Source organism: Myotis brandtii, unplaced genomic scaffold (genome assembly GCF_000412655.1).
Source record: "Myotis brandtii unplaced genomic scaffold, ASM41265v1 scaffold573, whole genome shotgun sequence".
Taxonomy (NCBI): domain Eukaryota; kingdom Metazoa; phylum Chordata; class Mammalia; order Chiroptera; family Vespertilionidae; genus Myotis; species Myotis brandtii.
This window is the reverse complement of record NW_005370145.1, coordinates 2,398,389-2,421,946: the sequence shown is the minus strand read 5'-3', so window position 1 is coordinate 2,421,946 and position 23,558 is coordinate 2,398,389. Positions and strand designations below refer to the sequence as shown.

The 23,558-nt window shown below is 45.6% G+C and overlaps 1 protein-coding gene across 1 annotated transcript in view; it reads right to left on the bottom strand.

The window, feature by feature from the left end:
- Positions 1 to 23,558, bottom strand: part of GLP2R (glucagon-like peptide 2 receptor) — a 46,335-nt gene that overhangs the window by 18,351 nt on the left and 4,426 nt on the right. The window contains exons 4-10 of the mRNA XM_014549816.1: positions 21,513 to 21,631; positions 11,318 to 11,424; positions 8,933 to 9,086; positions 6,701 to 6,860; positions 5,720 to 5,780; positions 3,856 to 3,925; positions 2,272 to 2,360 (exon numbers count right to left, since the gene is read on the bottom strand). Coding sequence (XP_014405302.1) covers positions 2,272 to 2,360; positions 3,856 to 3,925; positions 5,720 to 5,780; positions 6,701 to 6,860; positions 8,933 to 9,086; positions 11,318 to 11,424; positions 21,513 to 21,631 — 760 coding nt within the window. The remainder of the gene's footprint in view (positions 1 to 2,271; positions 2,361 to 3,855; positions 3,926 to 5,719; positions 5,781 to 6,700; positions 6,861 to 8,932; positions 9,087 to 11,317; positions 11,425 to 21,512; positions 21,632 to 23,558) is intronic.

Below are 23,558 nucleotides of genomic sequence, written 5' to 3'. Positions count from 1 at the left end.
CAGTAGGGGGTGTGCAGGAGGCAGCTGATCGACGTTTCTCTCTCATCGATGTTTCTAACTCTCTATCTCTCTCCCTTCCTCTCTGTAAAAAAATCAATAAAATATATTTTTAAAAAAATAAAGATAAAGGGTCGTGGCGTTAGGAAGGTTGAGAACTACTGCTCTAGAGCATCTGATCCGGTAGTCCCCCCTCTGCCTGTGTATCAGAATCTCCTGGAGAAGTCGACTGTGAAAAGCCCAACGGTGGACTCCACCCCTCACTCCCTGAGTCAGAACACTCCGTGGAGGCTCACCAGCCTGTGTTTTCGGCCGAGTGTCAGGAGATGCTTAGCTATTAGATGGAAAACTATTAGAAGAACTGCTCTGGGCCTGGAGCATGGAGACCAAGTGGTACATGGTGGGCTTTGGGGGCACAAAGTGACAGGGTTTAGGCGCTCAGCCTTGGTGGAAAGTCTTCGGGAATGCTGTCCTCTGTGGGGTTTCCAGGGTGTTCGTGAGAGAACGGCTCCCCCTGAATGGACCCACACAGGGGAGACTAGAGCAGCTCTGCTCTTGGCCTGGGGCCTCCCCGCTCAGAGAGTGGCGAGAGAGGCTGGGCCTTGGGAAAAGAGCCAAAGCAACTGTCAGCCACTTGGAGGCTCGATCAGAGGCGCCAAGGACAGGGAGGCCTGTGTGGTCCAGGCCAGCCCAAGTGGCCCAGGGCTGGGGTGTTTGCAAAAGAGTTGGGCCAACTACAGTGTATATTTTCCCAGTCCTGAACCACGTGTGTTTATTCTTCTGACCTCCTGGAGGTGGGTAGGATTCGGGGTTTGAGTCCTGGGCAAATACCACTCACCATATCTGATTAGACTGGGACACCTGTGTCTATGGCCTCCCTTAAACTCATAACGAGGGGGAGGTGGACCTGGTGCGGACTCTCACTTTACACACCAGAAAACAGGCCCAGAAAGGCCAAGTGACTTGCCCAAGGTCAGTCGGTGAGTCTGAGGTCATGGCCAGCATCAGCCCTGCTGACTCGAGTTCCACACCAACGTCCCAGTCCTTGGCAAGTGAGTGTGAGCTCCCCGCTGTCAGGGTCCACGTCGCCTTTACCTTTTGTTCCCAGCACAGTTTCAGACACACTGGAGGCATTCGTTAAATGTTTGTCAGGTAAATGGAAAAACTACCTTCCCGCACACCTGGGTCAGGCCCCATTTTGACCTTAGGTGAGTGGGAAACAGAGCTATAGCCATCCCCACCCACACCCCCGCCTCTGTCCTACCATGTGGACTAGAATCCCTACTCTGAGAGCTACTTTTTTGAGTTTAAAACAGTCCTTTTGCCCTAACTGGTTTTGCTCAGTGGATAGAGCATCGGCCTATGGACTGAAAGGTCCCAAGTTCGATTCTGGTCAAGGGCATGTACCTTGGTTTCGGGCACAACCCCAATAGGGGGTGTGCAGGAGGCAACTGATCGATGTTTCTCTCTCATTGATATTTCTAACTCTCTATCCCTCTCCCTTCCTCTCTGTAAAAAATCAATAAAATATACTTAAAAAAACAACAACAAAACATAGTCCTTTCGCAAGAGCCCTGCTGAAGTGGACAAGTCTCATGGACAGTAAAGAGTAACTGGAAAAGGAAGGAGAGATCTTGTTATGCCACTTATTCATTTATTTGTTCCTTCATTTATTCATTCATTTGTATCTCCAGCAATGCAGATCTCAGGACCTGTGACCCGACTTGCTGTGAACTGGGACTACTGTCACGGTGGAAAGCAGAAGATGGGACACAGCAAAGGCAAGTCACAAAGGAAGAGTGACCGTGTGCTGAATGCATTTCCTGGGACTTCAAATGTTTGTGGTCTTATATCCCAAGGTTTCAAAAATACCCAACTATTCTCTTCTGAGTTATGAATATGTCTTTTATTCTGTGACCTCAAATCCCTCCCAAAAACAGGTGACTAACTTCCCTTCACGTGGCTCTTCCCTTTCCCTGTAAACCAGCCATTCTTAGGAGCATCTCAACAGTTTCCTACTGGGGGCGTGTGTGTGCCCTTGACAACTCACCACTTACTTCATTTTCCTGGGGCCAGAAAGTCCTCACCATTGGCAAAAGCCCTACATGATCCCACGACTCCTTTCTCAGAGGGGTTCTCCCTGACACCCTTGCCTGAGGAGATAAACATACTAATGTAACTCATTCCCTCCCACACACACCCAGACATTGGCCAGAACAGCCAGAGGCATCAAAACAGTCTTAGACTACTGGATACGGACCTCAGGCTACTCACCTGTATCTATAATCTTTGAAGCACATTTGATGGGCTTTGAGCTTAGAAATGAGAAGCTTGAGAATTTTCAGGAAGATGAAGAAGTTGACCTTGGAAAAAAGCAGACAAGAGTAAGTGATGGAGTCCATGTGGCTATGAATATCGAGGTCACCCTGGGCCTGGCCATCAGATCCCTGTCCAGGTAAACTGGGGGCAACTTGGCAGTCAGCGGTCAGGTAGAAAGAGCTTGCAGTAAACCCCACTCTCCCTAAGGCCACCTCCACCGAAAGCCTGGGAAGGGTCCTGAAAAGTCATTTAGTTTATTCTTCTGCCTCAGGAATGCCCACCACTACAGTCGTCCGAGAAAGGCAGAAGGACACGTACATTATCATCATTAACTAATGTTTATTGAGCACTTACCGTGCTAGGCATTGGCTAACTGTCCAAACACTATTTTATTGAATCCTCACAATAACCCTCTGAGGAAGCCACGCTATTTTTATGACACGATACAATGAGCAAACAGAGGCACAGAGGAGACAAGTGCAATTTCCAAGGTGGCACAGCTAGTAAGTGACTGAGTCAGTAACTAAATCTAGATTTATCTGATTACAAACCTCCCTGCACTTAAAAACAACGGCCACAGCCTCCCTTCTGGAAGGAACTCCAGCACTCTCGGTGTCTGATTTTGAGATCCTGTTGCTGCCCCAGAATTCACTGGAAAGTACATGTTCTCCGCTATCTGGACTACTTCCCACAACTGCATGAACTAGGAAAAGTCAGCTCTTCGTTATCAGCCTTGGTAGAAATTTTAAAATGTGTTTACAAAATTTTTGACGCCTCTTCCATCAAGAGGCTGAGCCTAAGGTCCCCCTTCCCTCTGGAGTGTGAGCTAGGTTTTGTTATTTGCATCTAAAGAAAAAAATATGGTGGAAGTGATACCATGTGTCTTCTAAGGCTAGGTCCTCAAAAGGATGGCTTCCATCTGGTATCTGTCTGTCTATTTATCTATTTATCTACATATTCTCTCTCTCTCTCTCTCTCTCTCTCTCTACCTAAGAAAGCTTTAGGACTCTGGGCCAAGCATTCCTTGCCCAGCCCCCAAATCCTGGGCCACATGGAATAAAGGCTCTTCCTCCTCAGGGTCTCACAGAAGCAGCATCTCCTGACTCTCTCGCCCATCACAGCTTTGGGTCAATCTTGATTCTATGTTTTCCTCCCTTAAAAGAAGCTTCCCGGGTGTCCCCTCCCTCCTACTAGTGGTGTTAAAACCCAAGGCTATCCCTGGGCTGGCCCGCGCCTGATACGCCTGTATCCCCATCACAACCGTTTAATCCATAGTTACCAAGAGCATGTCTGAAGACCCAGAGAGAAGGAGGCTTGTATACAACCCTGAACTTGGGTCCTGAACCAGAACACAGAGAAGTTTCTAACTTGTTCCTTTTCATTCAGCAGATCCTACTCACAGCTCAGCATCTCCTTCTCAAGGGATCTGGCCCAGGGCCTCTTTCTGAGCCAGAGAATTTGGTGGTGGGGGAGGGGGCATGGTCCTCCACAGCTGCTGAGCTCAGAGCGGGGAAAAAGGGTAGATGGGATGGTCCTTACTGCTATACAAAGAAGTATGGGTCCTCGGATGATCCACCAGATTGCTTTATTTCGGTTGTTTACCCAGCATCTACAGCAAAGAGCAGACAGTAGAAGAAGACTTTAAATCGAGGTAAGGTTGAATGCAAAAGCTGCATGACCTCTGGAAAAAGGATGCTCATACTCAAGACTTACCTTCAAGCCATCTTCTCCTGAGGGGTGGAAGAGAAGAAGAGAGGACTCACATTCCTTCCTACAAGTACAGTAGTGTTGACTTTTCTAACCACTAAAGTGCTCCTCGATGCTAAAGCTTGGTGTATATCCTCCTACACCTGTCTTGTATTCATGGAAATATAAATTCTTAATTACATAAAGGACTTTTTGATGGTGGATTATTTGGAGAAAAAAATGGGATCACATGGGATCATAAGCATTATTCAGCAACAGCCTTAACAATGTGCTATTGAGATTCAGCCCCTAGAAGTCAGAAGATATAGAATTAACATGTTTTCTCAGTAGTCTCATAATATTCCACAATATAGGTAGGTCACGATTTATTCATTAATTCCTGTATTGATGAATGTTCAGGGTCTTTTTGTTTGGTTAGGGCTTTTTGTTTTATTTTTTAAATTGAAATATAATTGCCAGATTAACATTATATTAGTTTCAGGTGTACAACGTGATGATTTACTATATAAATATAGTGAAATTAGAGGCCTAGTGCACAAATTCATGCACGGGTGGGGTCCCTTGGCCTGGCTGGTGATCAAGGCCAATCAGATCCATCTCACTCAGTCCCAATCAGGGCCCATGGAGGCTGCCCAGTCAGGGAGGGACTGTGGGAGGTTGACCAGCTGGGGAGGGACCATGCGAGGGCTCCAGGGTATGTCCGGCCCTCTAGCCCAATCCCCAATGGGCCTAACCCCAGCAGCAAGCTAACCTACCAGTCAGAGCATCTGCCCCCTTGTGCATCATAGCGACTGGTCCAGCGGTCGACCGAACAGTCGACAGATCGGTCGGACACTTAGCATATTTTGCTTTTATTATATAGGATGATCATCACAATAAGTCTATGTAACATCCATCACCTCACATGGTTATAATTTTTTTTCTTATAATGAAAACTTTTAAGACTCGCTGTGTTAGCAACATTCAAATATACAATAAAGTTATGTTAACTACAGTCGCCATGCTGTACATTACATCCCAGGACTTATTCATTTATAACCAGAATTTTTAATCTTTTGACCACTCCCACCCTTTCCTCTTTGCTTTTTTCCTCCCACTTTGAATTAAGATGCAATAACCATTCTTGTACCTGTATGCTTATATACCTAGGTCACGGATAAGGTATGCAGCAAATTTTTGTGTTATTTTCTAATTTATTCTGGCTAATTTTGTGTTAATCTGCAGGCATGACTTAATAAACTATAAGGAAAATCTTTGATTATTTTTATCTACATTCCTAGATATATTTTATTTTTAATTTTTTCCTTTTTATTGAATTTATTGGGGTGATACTGTTAGCAAAATTATACAGGTTTCAGGTGCACACAACACATCATCTGTACACTGTACTGTATATTCACCACCCCAAGTCAAGTCTCCATCCATCACCATATAGCCCCTCTATACTGTCCTCTACCTACCCCTCAGCCCCTGGCAACCACCACACTGTTGTCCATGTCCATGAGTTTTTTCCCTTTATTTTTCTTTTTGCTCAATCCCTCCACCATCACCCCCACCCAGTCCCCACTAGGTATATTGTAGATGGCCAAAATGGAAGGGGGTAGATGGTCTCGGGAAAAATGATGTGTAGCCTTGTGTTTGGGCATATTTGGGAATGACTAGCTCATGGAAGTGAGAAAACAGATGAATTGCCTACCCTGTGTTCTCCAGCTGCACACGGGCGATACCCCAGGGCACAACAAACAGCAGTGGGAAGCCTGGGGAGAGAACAGGCAAGTGTAGTTAGTTGCTGGTTGGCCAAACCTGCCTGTCCCCGCCCCAGCCTGATGGGCCAAGCACTGCTGGTTGAATCTGACAAAAGCCCAAACATCATAGCACGGTGGGCTGCGAGGGCTATAGACCTAGCATGGCATGTAGCCCGTCCACTGCTTCACGGTCAGCAAACCAGGAAGCAGAGAGGACAGACTTGTCACATGTCACAAAGCAGCTTGGAGTCCACTCAGAGACGTTATCCAAAATATTCTGAACTGAAGGCCAAGGTCATTTCCTCTGAATTCTGCAGCCTCACATTCCCCAGAAGCTGTGGCAACAAGGGTTCCAGACCTCATCTTGAAGACTTAGTGTTATGGTTTATGTCTCCTGCCCCCCGCCCCCAAATTAATATGTTGAAGCCATAACCCCAATGTAATAACATAATATTCAGAGATGAGACCTTTGGAGGTAACTGAATTTGGAAGAGGTGGGGGGAGGCAGGGGTGTCATCATGATGGGAATCAATGCCCTTGAAAGAAGAGGCTCTCTCTCGCTCCCCCCACCCCCCACCATGTGAAGACAGCAAGAAGATAGCTGTCTGCAAGCCAGAAAGATGGCCCTCACAGAACTCAGTCATGCTGGCACCCTGATTCCAAGCTTCCCATCCCCCATAACTGTGAGAAGTAATTGTCCATCGTATACGCCGTGCAGTCTATGGCATTTCATTCGACTGGGGACAGGGTAGGAGAGATGTCACGATTCTACCAGTGTTTGCATGTGTGCGTTGGGTCTGCGGCACGTTTGTGTGTGCGTGTGCATTGCTTGCACACTCCAGTTGGGTGTCTAACTCTGACCAAAGGCTCTACTGGGCCCCCATGATCTGAAGAGTCCCCAGAAAAAGAGGCTGGGGGTTCACATCACTCACCCCAACCCACCAGCAGGTACGTGGGCCACAGCCGCCTTTCGGAGAGCGCCGTGGGCTCCAGCAGCGTGCGGAGGTACAGGCCTTCCACCAGGAGCCAGGAGTAGTTGGCGCCCACGACATAGTGCAGCAGAACCTGGGCGGAGCGGCAGGAGGTGGAAATCTGCAGAGGACAGAGCGCCCACAGCTGGGCCCGGGCTCCCCCAGGGTCGGGGCCACAGGAGGGTGGAGAAGGGCCTCCCTGAGCAGAACCCCTCCCTCCTGGCTCCCCTCTCTCCCTCTCAGACAGGTGACCACAATATCAAAATGTGCAGGAGGGCTTCATGTGGGTTTCAAAGCCTAGCCTCTTCCTTGACACTTGAGACACTTTTAGACAAACAAAAACAGAGGAATCTCATCAGCAACTTCCCTAAAGGAAACAAGGGTTTATTCTCTGATCTCAGTTCAATTAAGCTAGACATCAACAACCAAAAAAATCTGCATATGATTGAAAATGAGGACATGAACTTCTAAATAACTCATGACTCAAAGGAGAAATGATAACAGAGATTAGAACTTCCTTCTGAACTGAATGAAAGGAAAATATTGCATATCAAAATGTGTGCTATGCAGCTAATTCCACACCCAGAATGAAACGTGTAGCCTTAAATGCATTAATTAAATAATTTAAGCAAAAAGCTGAAAATCAATTACCTTAAATATTATGTCAGAAAAAGAACAGCAAATAAACCTAACGAAAACACATAGAAAAATAATAAAGATGGAAGCAGAAGTTAATGAAATAGAGAACATAACATAAAGAGAATCAACAATGCCAAAAGTTCAGTTTTTGGAAAATCTAATAAAACTGAGGCAAAGACAAGAAAGGGGGCAGAGGAAGAGAGTGAAGCTACAAGTGATCAATATCAGGAACAGAAGAAAGGAACACCACTACAGACGCAATAGACCTTTAAAGACCTCAGGAAGCTATGGACAATATTATGCCAATAAATTTAAAATATTAGATGAAGTAGCCCTGACCGGTTTGGCTCAGTGGATAGAGAGTCGGCCTGTGGACTGAAGGGTCCTGGGTTCGATTCCGGTCAAGGGCATGTACCTTGGTTGCGGGCACATCCCCAGTGGGGAGTGTGCAGGAGGCAGCTGATCGATGTTTCTAACTCTCTATCCCTCTCCCCTCTTCCCTGTATATTTAAACTATATTTTAAAAAAATAAATAAAATAAAATATTAGATGAAGTAGACAAATTCCTAGAAAAACATAAATTTTACCTTGTGACACCAGAAGAAATAGAAAATGTAAACATGAGACATAATTAGTTTATAATTAAAAGCCTCCCAATAAACAAAACTCTGGGCCCACATGGCTTCACTGGTGTAATCTATCACACATTTAAGGGAGAAATAATACCCATCTTCAATCAACTCTTCCAGATACTAGAGAAAGAGGGAATAAGTCCGATTTAAGAGGTCAGCATAAACTTTATCCAAAAGCTTAACAAAGGCATTACTAGAAAAGAAAATTACTCACGAATGTAGGTGAGAAATGCTAACCCAAAAGACAGTATTAGCCATCGGGATCCAGCGATATAAAAGGAAGAACGATGTGTCAGAACCTAGTTGGGTTCATTCCAGGAATGCAGTTAGTTTGACAGGCTACTGCGTTCGTCATTAACAGGAAAAAGGAAAAACCATGTCCACAGATGCAGATTTCAATGTGGAAAAGCTTTGCTGCTTTAATAAAAATAATAAAAGTAGCCCTAGCCTGTTTGACTCAGTGAATAGAGCGTCGGCCCACGGACTGAAAAGTCCCGGGTTCAATTCTGGTCAAGGCCATGTACTTTGGTTGCAGGTTCCCCTGCCCTGATGGGAGCGCGTGTAGGAGGTAACCTATCAATGCATCTCTCTCACATTGATGTTTCCGTCTCTCCTTCTCCCTTCCACTCTCTCTAAAAATCAATGGAAAATATCCTTGGGTGAGGATTAACAACAACAACAACAACAAAATAGTAATCATAAAAAAGATGGATCTGGTTTAATTCTTCTTCTATGTACAGATGAAGACATTTCGCAGCCCCACAGTGAAATTTCTGCTTCTGATTCTCTTTATCCTGCCCCACTCTCAGAGGTGATGCCCGTCTGACCACAAAGCCTCCGGCCCCCTTTATCCCCCTCCTCCCTCTCCAGCCCAGCTCCCTGCCCTCTGACCCAGCACTGACCCACCCGGTGGAGGACATACCTCGGACATGTAGGACACCCACTCCCTCTCGGTGTCGGGCCTCCTGGAGTAAGAGTTGTGGAAGACGATGTCCTTCCCCAGCACGGCCAGGGCTTTCAGGACGAAGGAAGCAAACAGGTTCATGTGGATGTAGTTGCGGGTGCAGTGGAGTTTTCTGTGCGGGAGGAAACCGCATTCCTTCCCTCAGGAAAGGCGGTGCAGGCCAACGGGTTGTGCCTGAAACACTGTGTATCCACTACAGGTTGGGGGCTCGGTGGAGGCTCCAGAGCGGGCTGGCTGGGATATGTGACCTTACTGCTCTGCGACTCATTTTCCTCAACTGCGATGCGAGGATAATGATAGCTAACACCTTTATAACATGGCCCACATATGCCGCTACGTCCCAAGCCATTTACAGTGAGTGCTTGTGGGTACCCTTGCTCCTTCCAACCTCTGAAGGAGTAGGTACCATTATTGCCCTGGTTTTACTACTGGGGAGATCACGGCAGAAAGGTTAAGTCGCTTGTCCAAAGTCCCAGGGCAGTAAGTGGTAGAGCTGAGATTTGAACCCGGAAACTCTAGGCTATAACGTACGACTCTCCCAGGCTCTGCGGCCTGAAAGAACAAGAGTGCTTGCCTCCCAGGGCTGCGGGAGGGTTCAGGCAGTTCCTGGGTGAGAAGTGCTCACACAGGCACCCACTTAGGCACAGAACAAGCGCCCAGAAATGGTCAGCTCTCCTTGCCCTGCCTCGCCCACCTGGAGCCTCCTGCAGCTCCGCCTTGTCCTGGCTGATGAAAGCTGTGTCACTCGGCTCTCACAGCCCGGCCTGGGCCCCTGGGCGGTGCATGCCTTGCTTTAGAGCAGCGGTTCTCAACCTGTGGGTCGCGACCCCTTTGGCAGTCGAACGACCTTTTCACAGGGGTCGCCTAAGACCATCCTGCATATCAGATATTTACATTACGATTCATAACAGTAGCAACATTACAGTTATGAGGTAGCAACGAAAATAATTTTATGGTTGGGTCACAACATGAGGAACTGTATTTAAAGGGACAGAAGGTTGAGAACCACTGCTTTAGAGCTATTCATCTTTTCTAATTTTGAAGGCAGATTTGAAGCAGGTCCTTGCACTTCAGCATGTATGCGTCCTTCTCCCTAACTAGACTGGGGACTACTCCAGGGCAGGGACGGGGCCTTACTCTACTCAGTGCCCGAGAAAAACGGACACTCTGTTGACCCGGGTTCTGCTGAAGTTACTCCCTGCGGCGCCGGGCAGCGCCTTTCTCCTGGCTCGGTTCTGAGACTTCGGGAAGGTGAGTGGAGGTGGTCACCCGCAGCAGTGGGCCCGGGCTGTGCGATTCTCCTGTTGTTTGGGAACTGCTCTCCCTGGAGCAGAAGGTCATTACCCTGCTCCAGGAGCCAGCGACCACCCTGAGGTTAAGGGTCAGGGAGGGCCAGACCTGGGCGTGGAGAGCCCCAGGTGGGGAGCTGCTCTGGAGCTGGCATCCAGGTCTCCACGGTCCCCATGCAGGTCTCCTGCTTCCGTGCCAAGCTCTCCTTCTGCCGTGTTATGTGCTCAGTGATGTTCCCGAAAGGGCTGAATGGAGAGAGCCTGAGAGGGCTCCCCTGTGGCTCTATAAATGTCTCACTCGGGGAATTTTTAAAAAACGTGATTTCATAAAATTCACGGAGGCTTGGGCTTCTGACAGAGGGTATTAGGGAGTGAAAATGCTGAGGCGCTGGACTGCCTGGTTGTGGTCCTGGCTCCATCGCTCACCAGCTGTGCAATCTTGGGCCAGTTCCTCGATCTCCCCATAGTTCAGTAACTCACTTACAAAATGGGGTAATAACAGCGCTAATCCCCTAGAATCAGAACTAAGCTTGATTCGGATCAGGATGAGATTTAAATGATTCAGCGCATGTAACATGCTTAGGACAGCGCCTGGGCACCAGAAAACACAGCTAATTGGAGCCTGAAATCCCATCTCTACCCCTCATTCATCTGCTTTGGGGACCTTTCTTAATCTCTGCTGTAAAAATAATGCCTCTGGCAGCGCTGTGGTGAGAACGGGCTGTGATAGCAATGGGTGTGATTGGGACTTTGGAGCAGGGCCCGGCACAGAGGTTATCCAACCCAAAGGAAGCAAAAGCTGAGTTAGGACCCCAGATTCCAGCTCTCACTGGGCTTGGTGACTGGGGTGACTCCGTGGCTCTCAGTGCACCTCTGATATTCATCCCCCTTCCTCTGGAAAAGGGATGGGTGGATTAGGAACTCCCTCAGACCCCTTTCCAGCTCTGATGAGCCTGGCCCTCACCCGGCCCACTCTTCTACTGCATTCTAGAGGTAGCCAGTGCGCAAGCTCCAGGACATACGCCTGAACACACGCCCGCAGAGTTCCACTCACCGAAGAAACAGGAGGAGAGTGAGAGCCAGGAGGAGGGCGACAGTGGAGAGGGAATAGCCCACGGTGTACAACAGCTGCAAGGTCGACAGCAAGGCGTGGTGTTCCACCTGAGCACAGAGAAAGAGCAGCCATGATCACCAAGCTAGATGGCTATGGTCTCCACCCCCAAGCTCCATGCCCAGACCACCAAGGTTCTAGGCATGCACCCCAACCTTGTTGACACCCAAGTAAAGAACTCAGAGGCCAAGGCGCCTTGATGAGTGAAGAGCCCACCTTGGGGCTCACCTTCACGGCTGGTCCCACAGCCCAGCATTGGTGCACCAAGATTCACAGTATCAGAGAAGAATTGTGCCAGGACAAGAGGGTACCTTGGGAATGAAGGCAGGATCTTTGCCCCTGGTGTGTTGTCCCTAGAGTATAATGGTTCTTCTCTCTCTCTCTCTCTCTCTCTCTCTCTCGGAACCAGGTTTCCCATGGGATGTGTCCTTCCTAAAATAACTTTTCATAGATGACCTCTTAGACAAAGACCTTACAAAACACTGAAATATTTTCTCTGAGTCCCAGGGTAGCCTGATTGTGAAAAGAGGATAATTTACTGGAAATTCTGTTTTATTAAGTGAGATTTTCCATTGGAATCTCACCTTTTCATTCAGCCTGTCATACATAGCACCATCAAGATGCTGTGGGTTCTTCTACGAAATGTATTTACAAACAAAATCTTGATGGTGTATCTAAGTAAATTTATTTTTAAATCCCACAGTAAATACTATCTGCTAAATTATGTCTTACACTTCTCTGCATATCCCTTTTATTAAAGTAAACTTGATGTACGGTAACCTGCACATGTTTAAAGTCTAAACCTTGATGAATTTGGACATGAATATATCTGTGATTTCATTACTACATTCAAGACAATGAACATTTCCATCACCTCCCAGAAGGCTCTGTGACCCTTTGTGATACCTCTCCTCTCACTGTTCCTGCCATCCCACGTCCCGACAAACACTGGTCTATTTTCTGTCATTACGGGTTAGTTTACATTTTCTAAAATTCTATATAAAATGTAATTTTATGATACGAACTCTTTTTTGCAAGGCTTATTTCCCTCAGAATAATTATTTTGAGATTCACCCCTGTCAGAACCCATTCCTTTTTTATTGCTGAATAGTATTCCATTGGGAATGCACCACCATTTATTGATCCACTCACCTATTGATGGACATCTGGATAGTTTTAAGAATTTGGCTTTTACAAATAAAGTTGCTATAAAAATTTTTGTACAAGTTTTTATGTGGACATAGATTTTCATTTCTCTCAGATAAATATCTAGACATAGAATGGTGGAGTAGGATGGTGTATGTTTTAACTTCTTACAAAACTGCCGAGCTGTTTTCTAATTGAGTCGTATCAACTTACACTCCCACCAGCAGTGTTTGAGAGTTCCAGCTGCTCTAGAGTCTATTAACACTTCATATAATCAGTCTTTTACATCTTAGCCATTCTAATGGGGGTGTAGCCGTGTCTTATTGTGATTTTAATTTGAACTTCTCGAATGATTGATGATGTTGAGAATAATTTCCGTGCTTATTTTCCATCTGTATATCTTACTTGGTAAAGTATCTGTTCCATCTTTTAAATTGAATTATTTGTCTTAATTGCTCATTGTAAGTGTTCTTTATATAGTCTAAGTATAAATCTCTTCTCAGATTGTGTTTTGCAAGTATTTTCTCTCATTCTGTGGCTTGCCTTTTTTAACAGTGTCTGTAGAAGAGCAGGAGTTTTTTTATATAAAGTCCAATTTATCAACTTTTTATTTTTCTATCCTATTTTTAAAACCTGTACCAAGGGCCTTAAAATTTTCAGTTATGTGTTTTTTTCCCTAGAAGTTTAATAGATTAAGCTCTTACATTTAGGTCTGTGATCTATTTCTACTTCATTTGCATTCATGGTGTGAGGTAAGGATAGAAGTTGGTTTTTTATATTCAATTGCTCTGGCACCATATGCTGCTAAGATTATTCTTTCCCCTTTGAATTGCCTTGGCACTTCTGTAAAAAATCAAATTCCTTTATATGTGTGGGTCTGTTTCTGGACTCTATATTCTATTTCATTATTCTGTATATTTATCTTTATGCCAATGCTGCACTGGCTTGAATACTATAGTTTTATAGCAAGCCTTGAAATCAATTAGTGTTAGTCTTCCACTTTTGTCCTTTCTCAAGTTTGTTTTAGCTATTCTAGGTCTTTTGCATTTCCATATAAATTTTAGAATCAGCTTGCTATTTTCTACAAAAATTCTGCTGGGATTTTGAATTGGATTACATTGAAACTATGGATTAATTTAGAGTCCATGGACATAGTATGCCTCTCCCTTTAGTTAGATTTTGTTTAAATTTCTTTCCACAGAGCTTTGTAGCTTTCAGTATATAGGTCCTGCTTATCTTTTGTCAAATTCATCCATATGTGTTTCATATTTTTCATGCTGCTATAAATGATATTGTTTTCTTAATTTTAATTGCTTATTGTTAGTATAGAAAAATACAACTGTTGCCCTAACCAGTTTGGCTCAGTGGATAGAGCGTCGGCCTGGGGACTGAAGGGTTCCAGGTTCGGTTCCAGTCAAGGGCATGTACCTTGGTTGCGGGCACATCCCCAGGAGGGGGTGTGCAGGAGGCAGCTGATCGATGTTTCAAACTCTCTATCCCTCTCCCTTCCTCTCTGTAAAAAATCAATAAAATATATTTTAAAAAATACAACTGTTTTTTATATATTGATCAGTAGTCTGCAACCTTGCTAAGCTCACTTATTAATATCAGTAGGACTTTGTGTAGATTCCTTGGGATTTTCTATAGATGATCATGTTCTCTGTGAATAACATTTTTACTTGTTCTTTTCCAAACTCTTTATCTCTATGTATTTCTCTTTCTTGCATTATTGCTCTGGCTACGATCTCCAGTTGAACAGAAGTGGAAAGAGTGAATTTATTATCTTGTTAAAGATCTTAGGGGAAAGCATTTATTTTTTTCACCAATTATATGATGTCAGCTGCAATTTTTTAAAGATGCCCTTTTATATTAATTTCCTGTGGCTGCTGTAACAAATACCACAAATTTGGTGACTTAAAATAACATGATAACATGATTTATTGTCTTGCAGGCTGGGGTCAGAAGTCTAAAATCAGTTTCCCTCAGCTAAAATCCAAGTGGCAGATCAGCAGTCCCTCTGAAGGCTGCTCTGGGGTTAGCAGAGGCATGAATTCCCCAGCACATCTGGCCCGCTTTTCAGCAGACAAAGTGGGCTCCAAGAACCAGAAAACCAGCAAAAAGAAAAAAAAAGGCATATACTAGTGGTAACAAGCTAAAACGCTGTGTGTTGAATTGGCTAGAGCAACGGGATAGAGATGGGCACCAGCTGGGGCAGTTGGTTTTAACTGCACCCCGTTAGAAAATGTTCCTTAACTGTCCGCTAGATTCAGGACTCTACCAAACCTGGCTACTTCCCTAGCGGTCTCAGAACACCCAGATAGTCTCCAGCTCACCCTCAGAACCAACTGGAGAATCTGAAGTCACCTAGATATCTTTATAAAATCCTTCGTAAACAGTGTGTAGTATGTACCCTCCAGGGAAACTGGCCTTCTCAAATATTGCTGAAAGAAGGGCAAAACAGTACAACCCCTGTAACGGGGGTGGGATTTGGCAATATCTGACAAAAGTATATGTGCTTCTACCTTTAATCCAGCAATCCCATTTCTAGGAACCTTCCAAAAGATAGACCCCCATAGATATGAACCAACATACATACACAAGGTTACTCAAGGTGGCATCATTAGTAACAAAAAAAAATGGAAATAATCCAAATGGCCATGGGAGAGGGGCTGAATAAACTACAGCAAACATACAGAGTGGAGTACTATGCAGCTGTGAAATAAAATAAGAAAGAGAACCGTTTCTGGAAATTGATGTAATTTCCAAGACACATTGTAAGGGAGAAAAGAAAGATGCAGAATAGGGTATCTGATATACTGCCTTTTGTGCAAGAAAAATGGGGAAATAACATATTAATATATTTGCTTAGTTTTGCACAAAGAAATGTAAAATATATATTACAATTTGATTTTAAAAAGAACTAAAGAAAAAGAAAAGAGAGAAAGGATAAACTAGAAAGTAATAAAAATGGTTACCTATAGGGAATAGGTAGAAACAGGGCTAGAGGCAGTGATGGAAGTAAGATTTCTCTGAATATACTTTTTTCTATAGTTTTGGCTTTTAAACATTGCCACACCAGCTGGGCTGGTTGAGACTATTTTATGTATATTGCATGATAAGGTAAATAAATAATTATGGTAATGCTATTAGAAAGCAAATTTTCACTGAAAGAAAAAAAAGATATAGAATACAAACTAATCTGAATATACTTTTTTCTATAGTTTTGGCTTTTAAACATTGCCAATACTTTATTTATTTTAAAAAATAGAGACAGAAAAATGAAAAAGGCACACCACTAGTACTAATAGACACAAATGAATAAAACTGTATATCCAGTTAATAACAGGACCACATAGAGAATTTAATTATTTCAAATATTATGAACATAGTACTCTAACAATGGGTTATAGTCTAAGGATATAAAGCGCTTCAAAGAAATCTGAAACTTTACCAAATAGGTTTATATTTTTAGTGGAAATTTTAATATTAAGGTTGAGACTATTATAAATATGTTTTTATTAATTTTTTTTTTTAGAGAGAGAGAAGAAGGGAGAGGGACAGAGAGATAGAAACATCAATGATGAGAGAGACATCGAACGACTGCCTCCTGCACACCTGCTATCAGGAATCAAGCCTGCAACCCAGGTATGTGCCCTGAACAAGATTAGAACCCAGGACCTCTCTATTCATGGGTTGATGCTCAACCATTGAGCCACACCAGCCGGGCTGGTTGAGACTATTTTATGTATATTGCATGATAAGGTAAATAAATAATTATGGTAATGCTATTAGAAAGCAAATTTTCACTGAAAGAAAAAAAAGATATAGAATACAAACTAATAAGGTAAAATCCTAAATGTTAGATTTGAATTAGAATTATCAATAGAAAGCCTTGATTTTTTTAAAATGTTTTTTTCGAAGTCTGAACACTAAAGGTTCTAGGATCTTGTAGTAGTGGCAATGAGCACATCTAACACTGAGATCTTGGTTTCAAATACCATTCTCCCACTTAAAGGGCCCAGGATTCTGAAGAAACAGCTGATTTGTGCAAGATGGGCCTGAAACACCTTCTAATGCCAGAAAATAAGGAAGTGCTCAAAGACTAATAGGATTATAACAAAAGGACTTGAGAGCCAATTTGATGGGATTTCACTAACTAAATCTAGAAAACATCCTATATAATAAAAGGGTAATATGTAAATTGACCCTAAAGGCGGAACAACCCAGAAAGACCGGTCGCTACGATGCACACTGACCACCAGGGGGCAGACACTCAACGCAGGAGCTGCCCGCTGGTGGTCAGTGCGCTCCACACGGGGAGCTCTGCTCAGCCACAAGCAGGGCTGACGGATGCAAGTGCAGTGGTGGTGGCAGGAGCCTCTCCCACCTCTTCAGCAGCGCTAAGAATGTCCGACTCCCAGCTTAGGCTCACTCCCCACAGACAGCGGGCCTAAGCTGTCATTTGGACATCTCCTGAAAGCTCCTGGGCTGCCAGGCCTAAGCTGGCAGGTGGACATCCCCTGAGGGGTCAGGCCAGGCTGAGGGAACCCCCCCCCCACCACCACCGAGTGCATGAATTTTTGTGCATCAGGCCTCTAGTTTATCATAAAAACGAATAAGTCTAGATAGCCCTGGCCAGTGTGGTTTGGGTAGTTAGAGCATCATCCTGTGCACCAAAAGGGTGCTGGTTCAATTTCTGGTCAGAGCACATACCTAGGTTGTGAGTTGAATCTCTGGTGGTGGCATGTATGGAAGACAATGTTCCTCTCATACATCATTCTCTTCTCTCTCTCTCTCTCCTCCCCCCTAACCCAGAGATCAGTAAAACATATCCTTGGGTGAGGATTTACAAAAAAGAATGGGTATAAGTGAATAAAACAATCTCTAAGTCCATAGTGATATTCAAAAAAAGGAGGAAAAGGGAAAGGTCTTCTTTTCAGGAGATGGCCACCGAGTAAATGTGGAAGGACTGATAGAGTTTGAATCCCCTCAAGCACGCGTCATCAATGAAGGTAGAACACTGATGAAGATGTGTCAGGAACAAGGTAAACAACGGTACCAAAGCAGCATCCTGCCAATTAGTGACTAAATCCAAGAGGAGAAATGTGCCTTTGCCATGGAGAGATCCTGGCCGTCACTACCTACGCTGTGTTAACCTAAAAATAGAAAGGCCTTTCAAAGTGAGATCCAAAGGATAGCTATTCCTGTCGCACTGATCCAGGCAGAAGCCTGAATAATATTCTAATGAGGAGACAAAGGCAATGGGTACTTGTGAGAAAGAGCAGGGGAGCAATTACATCAACAGAAGGAAGAGCCTGGTCCAGGGAAGAAAAGCTATAAAAACAGGGGAAGGGCAGGGAGAACAACGAATTCCTGTCGCACTGATCCAGGCAGAAGCCTGAATAATGTTCTAATGAGGAGACAAAGGCAATGGGTACTTGTGAGGAAGAGTAGGGGAGCAATTACATCAACAGGGAAGAAAAGCTATAAGAATGGGGGAAGGGCAGGGAGAACAACGGGGGAAGTGTATGATGAAACATTAGTTGAGATGATGAAATCTGTTGATTTTATTTAGTTGGAATAACGGCAGTATAGTTATATGGAATAATGTTCTTAAAATTCAGAAGTACATGAGGAATAGTTAGTGGCAAAGTCTCATAATGTCTGCGAATTATTTTTAAATATTTCAGAAAGAGAGAGAGTAAATGTGGCAAAATGTGAATGCATTTTGAATCTAGATAGCAGATCTAGGAGTGTTTATTATTGTTTTGACTTTTCTATATGTTTGACTATTTTAAAATAAAATATTGGAAAAATAGATGTGTATCAATTTATATATATATAATAGGTTATATTAAAATTAAAATTTATCATTAAAATTATAACATATAGCAATTAAATTTTGTATTTAATTGAGAATAGAAAGAATTTTTATAAGGGCAAAGGACACAGCTTGAAGTAAGGCAAGATAACAATTTATTCAAACACTTCTAAGCACAATTCTATACCAAGGAACCTAAACATACTTGTTAATACTTATGCATGTGCACACACACATACACACATGTGCAGACACATACACAATCCCTTTTAAAAGCACTTTTTAATGTGCTTAAGGACCCCCAGTGTGTTGTCAGTTGGGAGAACATATTTTGTTTGCCAAAACTTTGAAGGACAAAGATTTATGAACACCAGCCTTTTTTGGGCAAGAGTTCAACCCTCTATTAGAAACACAGGTAAACATGGCCAGAAGTTGGTTTTGTTTTTTTGTTCTTTTAAGTATTTGAATTCTTCAAAATATGGCCGTTTGCAGAGGGGAGGAGCCAATGCCCTTGTCCTCACTTTTCTAAAGAGAGGAATATTTACTTCCTGTCTTGAAAAGTGTTGTTGTCCCTGTCCACTCACTTGGGCCGCTGCAGACCTACGTCCAGAGGAAGCAGCAGGCATCTCGGACCTGCCGGTGAATCCCTCCCTGAGGCCTGGGTTCCCGGCCTCAGCGGCACATGAGAATCACCCATTTAGCACCAGACCTGGTTCCTAGGCTCCACCACAGACCCGCTGACTCAGAATCGGCGACACCATTTCTTCAGTGTTTATTATGTGCCCACCGTATGCAAAGGCTTTTGTGCATCCCAGTACTAGGCCAGGGACAGGGTGGTGGCATTCAGATAGAACTGCGATTTGGTCATTGTTCTCAAGTAGCTTAGTTCAGGAGGGGAGATAAGAAAGACATACAATTTGTCTAATTCAAGCCACGCAATTAGCACGCGTCTGGTTCCTGGTGAAAGTCAGACAGATGCTTGAGATAAGCTGAATCCAATTCAGCCATGGGTATCATTTTAATACCATTAAGGGGTGTGACCTGTCACATGGTAACACTGTAATAGAAACATCGAATTTTGTTAACTTAAATCAAGTAATAAAGTGAAAAAGAGGTTTAGAAAGAATTCCCTGTGGATGAGGAGCAAATGGAAGGCTCTTCATGCCTGAGAGGAAGGTGGTACAGACTTGGGAGAGCCAGTGAAAAAGAGGTTTAGAAAGAATTCCCTGTGGATGAGGAGCAAATGGAAGGCTCTTCATGCCTGAGAGGAGATGGTACAGACTTGGGAGAGCCCAGGGCACGCAACGCCCACGAGGCTCTACAGTCAGTGAGCCACAGCCCGGGGCAGGGGCGGGGTATGGTGTGCAGCCTGCAGTGAGGGCAGAGAATTCAGAAGTGGTTGTGAAATATCTAGAACCCAGGACAGAGGAAAGGACAAGGAGTCTTCCTTGTCCCCTTCCTCAAAGCTCCTCAGGGCCCGAGCCGACCGGAACTTTCTGTTGCCCTTGACCCTGCCTTCTCACCACACCCCCAGCCTCCGATCATACTGTTTCCCTCCGCAGGAACCTGCAAATCCTCTCTCTCCTCTGCACCCCACTGCGTCCTCTCTCTGCCTGGATTGAGTTCCTACGATGGCTCCTGCCTGCTCCCCCGCCTCTGCTTCCAGTCTAGCCCCATCCCTGCCTCTCTCTCTGACCTGACAGGGCAATCCTGAAGCCTGCTCGGTGATGTCCCTCCCCTTTTCAACGGTGCCGAATCCTAACTCGCTGTGTTGGCATCTCTAGGGACCTCCACCTTGTCCCTGTGCCGCCTGAGACTCTAAGCTCCTGGAAGGCGGTATCTGTCTTACTAGCCGTTTAGCCCAGTGGCTAGTGCCCAGGAGGCACATCACATCTGACTGTCTGAAAGAAGCCCAGATGTGGCCCAGACCTCTGATTCCCAAGCACCTTTCCCTCTGGCCATGCTGCCTTGTGCTCTTCACTTTGAAGGAAGACGGGTGGGATGTGTACAAACAGGAGGTGTTTGGGAAGAAGAGCCCTGCCTGGGGGGCTGCAGACTAGAGTCCTGGAAAGAAGATGTGTGGGTGGAAGTCTGAGGCATGGATTGGCTGTGCGCCCAATGAACATTTGCTGAGCAGCGATGCTGATCCACTGCCCAGTCATGGTGCTGGGCCCTGGCGACAGAGGGGTCACTCCTACCCAGGTGTGCTGACTAGGGCTCAGGTTTTCTCTGGAGAACCGTATGCCTACTAACAATTGTGTGTCTATTTACATCCTCACAGCGCTCACCTGCAATAGATCCTACCCCCGGGGGTGGATGGGAAGCAAAGTCACAGACAGGTGAAGGGTCTTGGTATGAAGAGCTAGGAATCAGAGTCTGGACAGGAAACAGGGCTGTCTGGCCCTCCACCCTCAGCTCGGAATCCGGGGCTCACTGTGTCCCCTCAGGCCCATGCCCCGCCTGCTACCACTGAGTCCACTTTCTAAGGAGAAGGCTCCATAACAGAGAGGCAAACGTGGGAGCAGGTCAGAGCATGATGGGGAGTGCTCGGAATCCGGGGCTCACTGTGTCCCCTCAGGCCCAAGCCCCGCCTGCTACCACTGAGGCCACTTTCTAAGGAGAAGGCTCCATAACAGAGGCAAACGTGGGAGCAGGTCAGAGCGTGATGGGGAGCGGTGGCCACTCCTGATGGGGTGGCCACACAAGACTTCACTTTGAAGGAGACATTGACCTGAAACCTGGATGATAAGAAGGAGAAGCCGCCCGGCTGGCGTGGCTCAGTGGTTGAGCATCAACTCATGAACCGGGAGGTCACCGTTCCATTCCCAGTCCGGGCATGTGCCTGGGTGGCAGGCTCAATCCCCAGTGTGGGGCGTGCAGGAGGCAGCCGATCAGTGATTCTCTGTCATCGTTGACGTTTCTATCTCTCTCTTCCTCTCCCTTCCTCTCTGAAATCAATAAAAACATACTTTAAAAAGAAGAAGAGGCCACAAAAGAGCTGAGGAGAGGTGCTCCAGGGAGAGGGAATAGCAGCAAAAGTGAGTCCGGAGCAGACAAGCTTAGGGAAGGCTCTCTGTGTGGCCCCTAAAGCCAAGGGGCCATGGAGGGCCCTGGGGCAGGGCAGGGTGGTTGGGTCCCAAGCGTGTGTCTCACTGAGCCAAGGGGACTCACGTTTTTTTGGATGTTGTGGTTCTCAGAGCATTCGGAGTCATCCTGCCAAACTGTGCGGTTCGCCAGCGTCTGCCAAGTGCCCCGAGCCAGGCAGCGTCTGTAGGCCCTTCCCGGGTTCTCTGAAAGTAAACACAGCTCTGGGGGAAAGGTCGGCTCCCTGAGCACGTGGGGAGGCTCGTTCCTCCGCAAAGCCGTGGAAAATCCCAGGGAAATGGGACTTTTACTTCCCCTTGGGGGGCTCATTAGCATCGCTACTGTTTATTTGGGATGGAAAGAAAAACAGGAAGCCTCTACATTTCCTAAGAAGTCCTAACCCAAACTCTTCATCTTCTCCTCAAACCTGGTCCACCCACAGGTCTTCCTGCCTCCATTGATGACAAACCCATCATCTCAGTAGGCTGGCCCCAACCTGTTTCCTGTCTGTCATACCTTCATCTGGTCCATGATGTCTCTACCTTCAAACACATCCAGAATCCAACCACTGTTTTTCACCTCCTGCTACCACCCTCACTGGAACCACCCTCGTCTCTCACCTGGATTATTGTGACACCTTCCAATACTTGTCAACGCCTCCGCTATCATGGGCCACAGCTAGGCCAGCCGTCAGAATGAGCTTAAACATATGTCAGTCACATCATGGGACGCCTCACTCAAAGTCATCCCAGGGCGCTCAGAAAACAGGTCAGAGTGCCAGGGTCTCCCACAGAGTCCTGCAGGGCCCGGCCCCAATGCTCCCTGGCCTAACCTATTGCTTCTCTTCCCCCTTCACTCCAGCCACAGAGGCCTCCTTGCTCCTTGCTCATCAGACATGCTGCCCAAATAGTGTGCAACTTACACTCATCGACTCCTTCCCTGCTGAACACTCTTCCTCTATTGGCTAAACCCCTCACCTCCTTTAAGTTTTTGCTAAAACATCACCTTGTCATAAAAGCCCATTCCAACCTTCCCATCTCTTTCCCTCCCGTCTTAGTTAAAACACATCACATTCAAATACTCTCTATACTTTACTTGCTTGTGATGTTTCTTGATTATTGCTTGTTGCTAGAATATGAACCCCAAAAGGAGAGGAATTGTATTCTGGTTTTGGTCACTAATGTGTCCGAGGCACTGAAAACAATGGCTAGCACACAGTAGGTCTGCAATAACTATTTGTTGAATGAGTGAATGACAATAATGTCACCTGACACGGTATTCTCCACATCAGCCATAATTGCTCTGTGCTGGGGATGCACAGACAAAGGAGACACAGCTCCAAGTCGAGCAGGTGGAGGAGATGGGCACATGCAAGTGTCACCAAGTGCTGTAAATGCTAAGGAACCTAAGAGGCCTCAGAAAGGCGGAAAAATTTGGAAAAATTTTCTAGAAGGATGAAAGTTTCAAGCTGAGGATTAAAGTTGGGATTATAGACAGAAAAGTGTGGGCAAAGGCACTGGGTGGGACTGGCTGTGCAGGTGTAGGGGCCTGGGAGTTGTTTATTTGGCTGGAGTGGAGACAGGAGAAACTGCTAGAGAGGTCAGTGGGGTCATGCAATGGAAGGTCTTGAGCACCATTTAGTGGTGTTGGTGATGAGCCAGCATAATCCAATATGCATTTTAGAAAACTCTGTGAAGGTGGTTGGAAGGGGGCCAGACCTGAGGCAGGGGACCAATGAGGAGGGGGGAGCAATAGCTGAGAGCAAAGATGAGCAGTGGCGGGTGGAGGGGGAGAGGGGCCAGGGGACTTGGCTACTAGCCAGACGAGGGATGTTAGGGGGGCCAAGTGGAATGGGGAATGTTTTTCTCTCCTCTATTTCCCACTCCTCTCTGTCCCTCCATACTCACTTCCCCTGATGACAAGTCTTGACTGTTCTACCGCCAGTGTTTTTAAAACTCTTTCCTGTTCTCTCCAACCTCCTGCCTTTGCCTGAATCTACACCCTCACCGTCTCTTTTTCTGAGCCACTGAAGTAGTTTTGCCTCCCTGACCCCCTCCATGCCTCAGTCCAACAGCCACAGGCTATCAACATCATCTCCCCACACCACACATCTCATGTCCTCATGCCTTAACA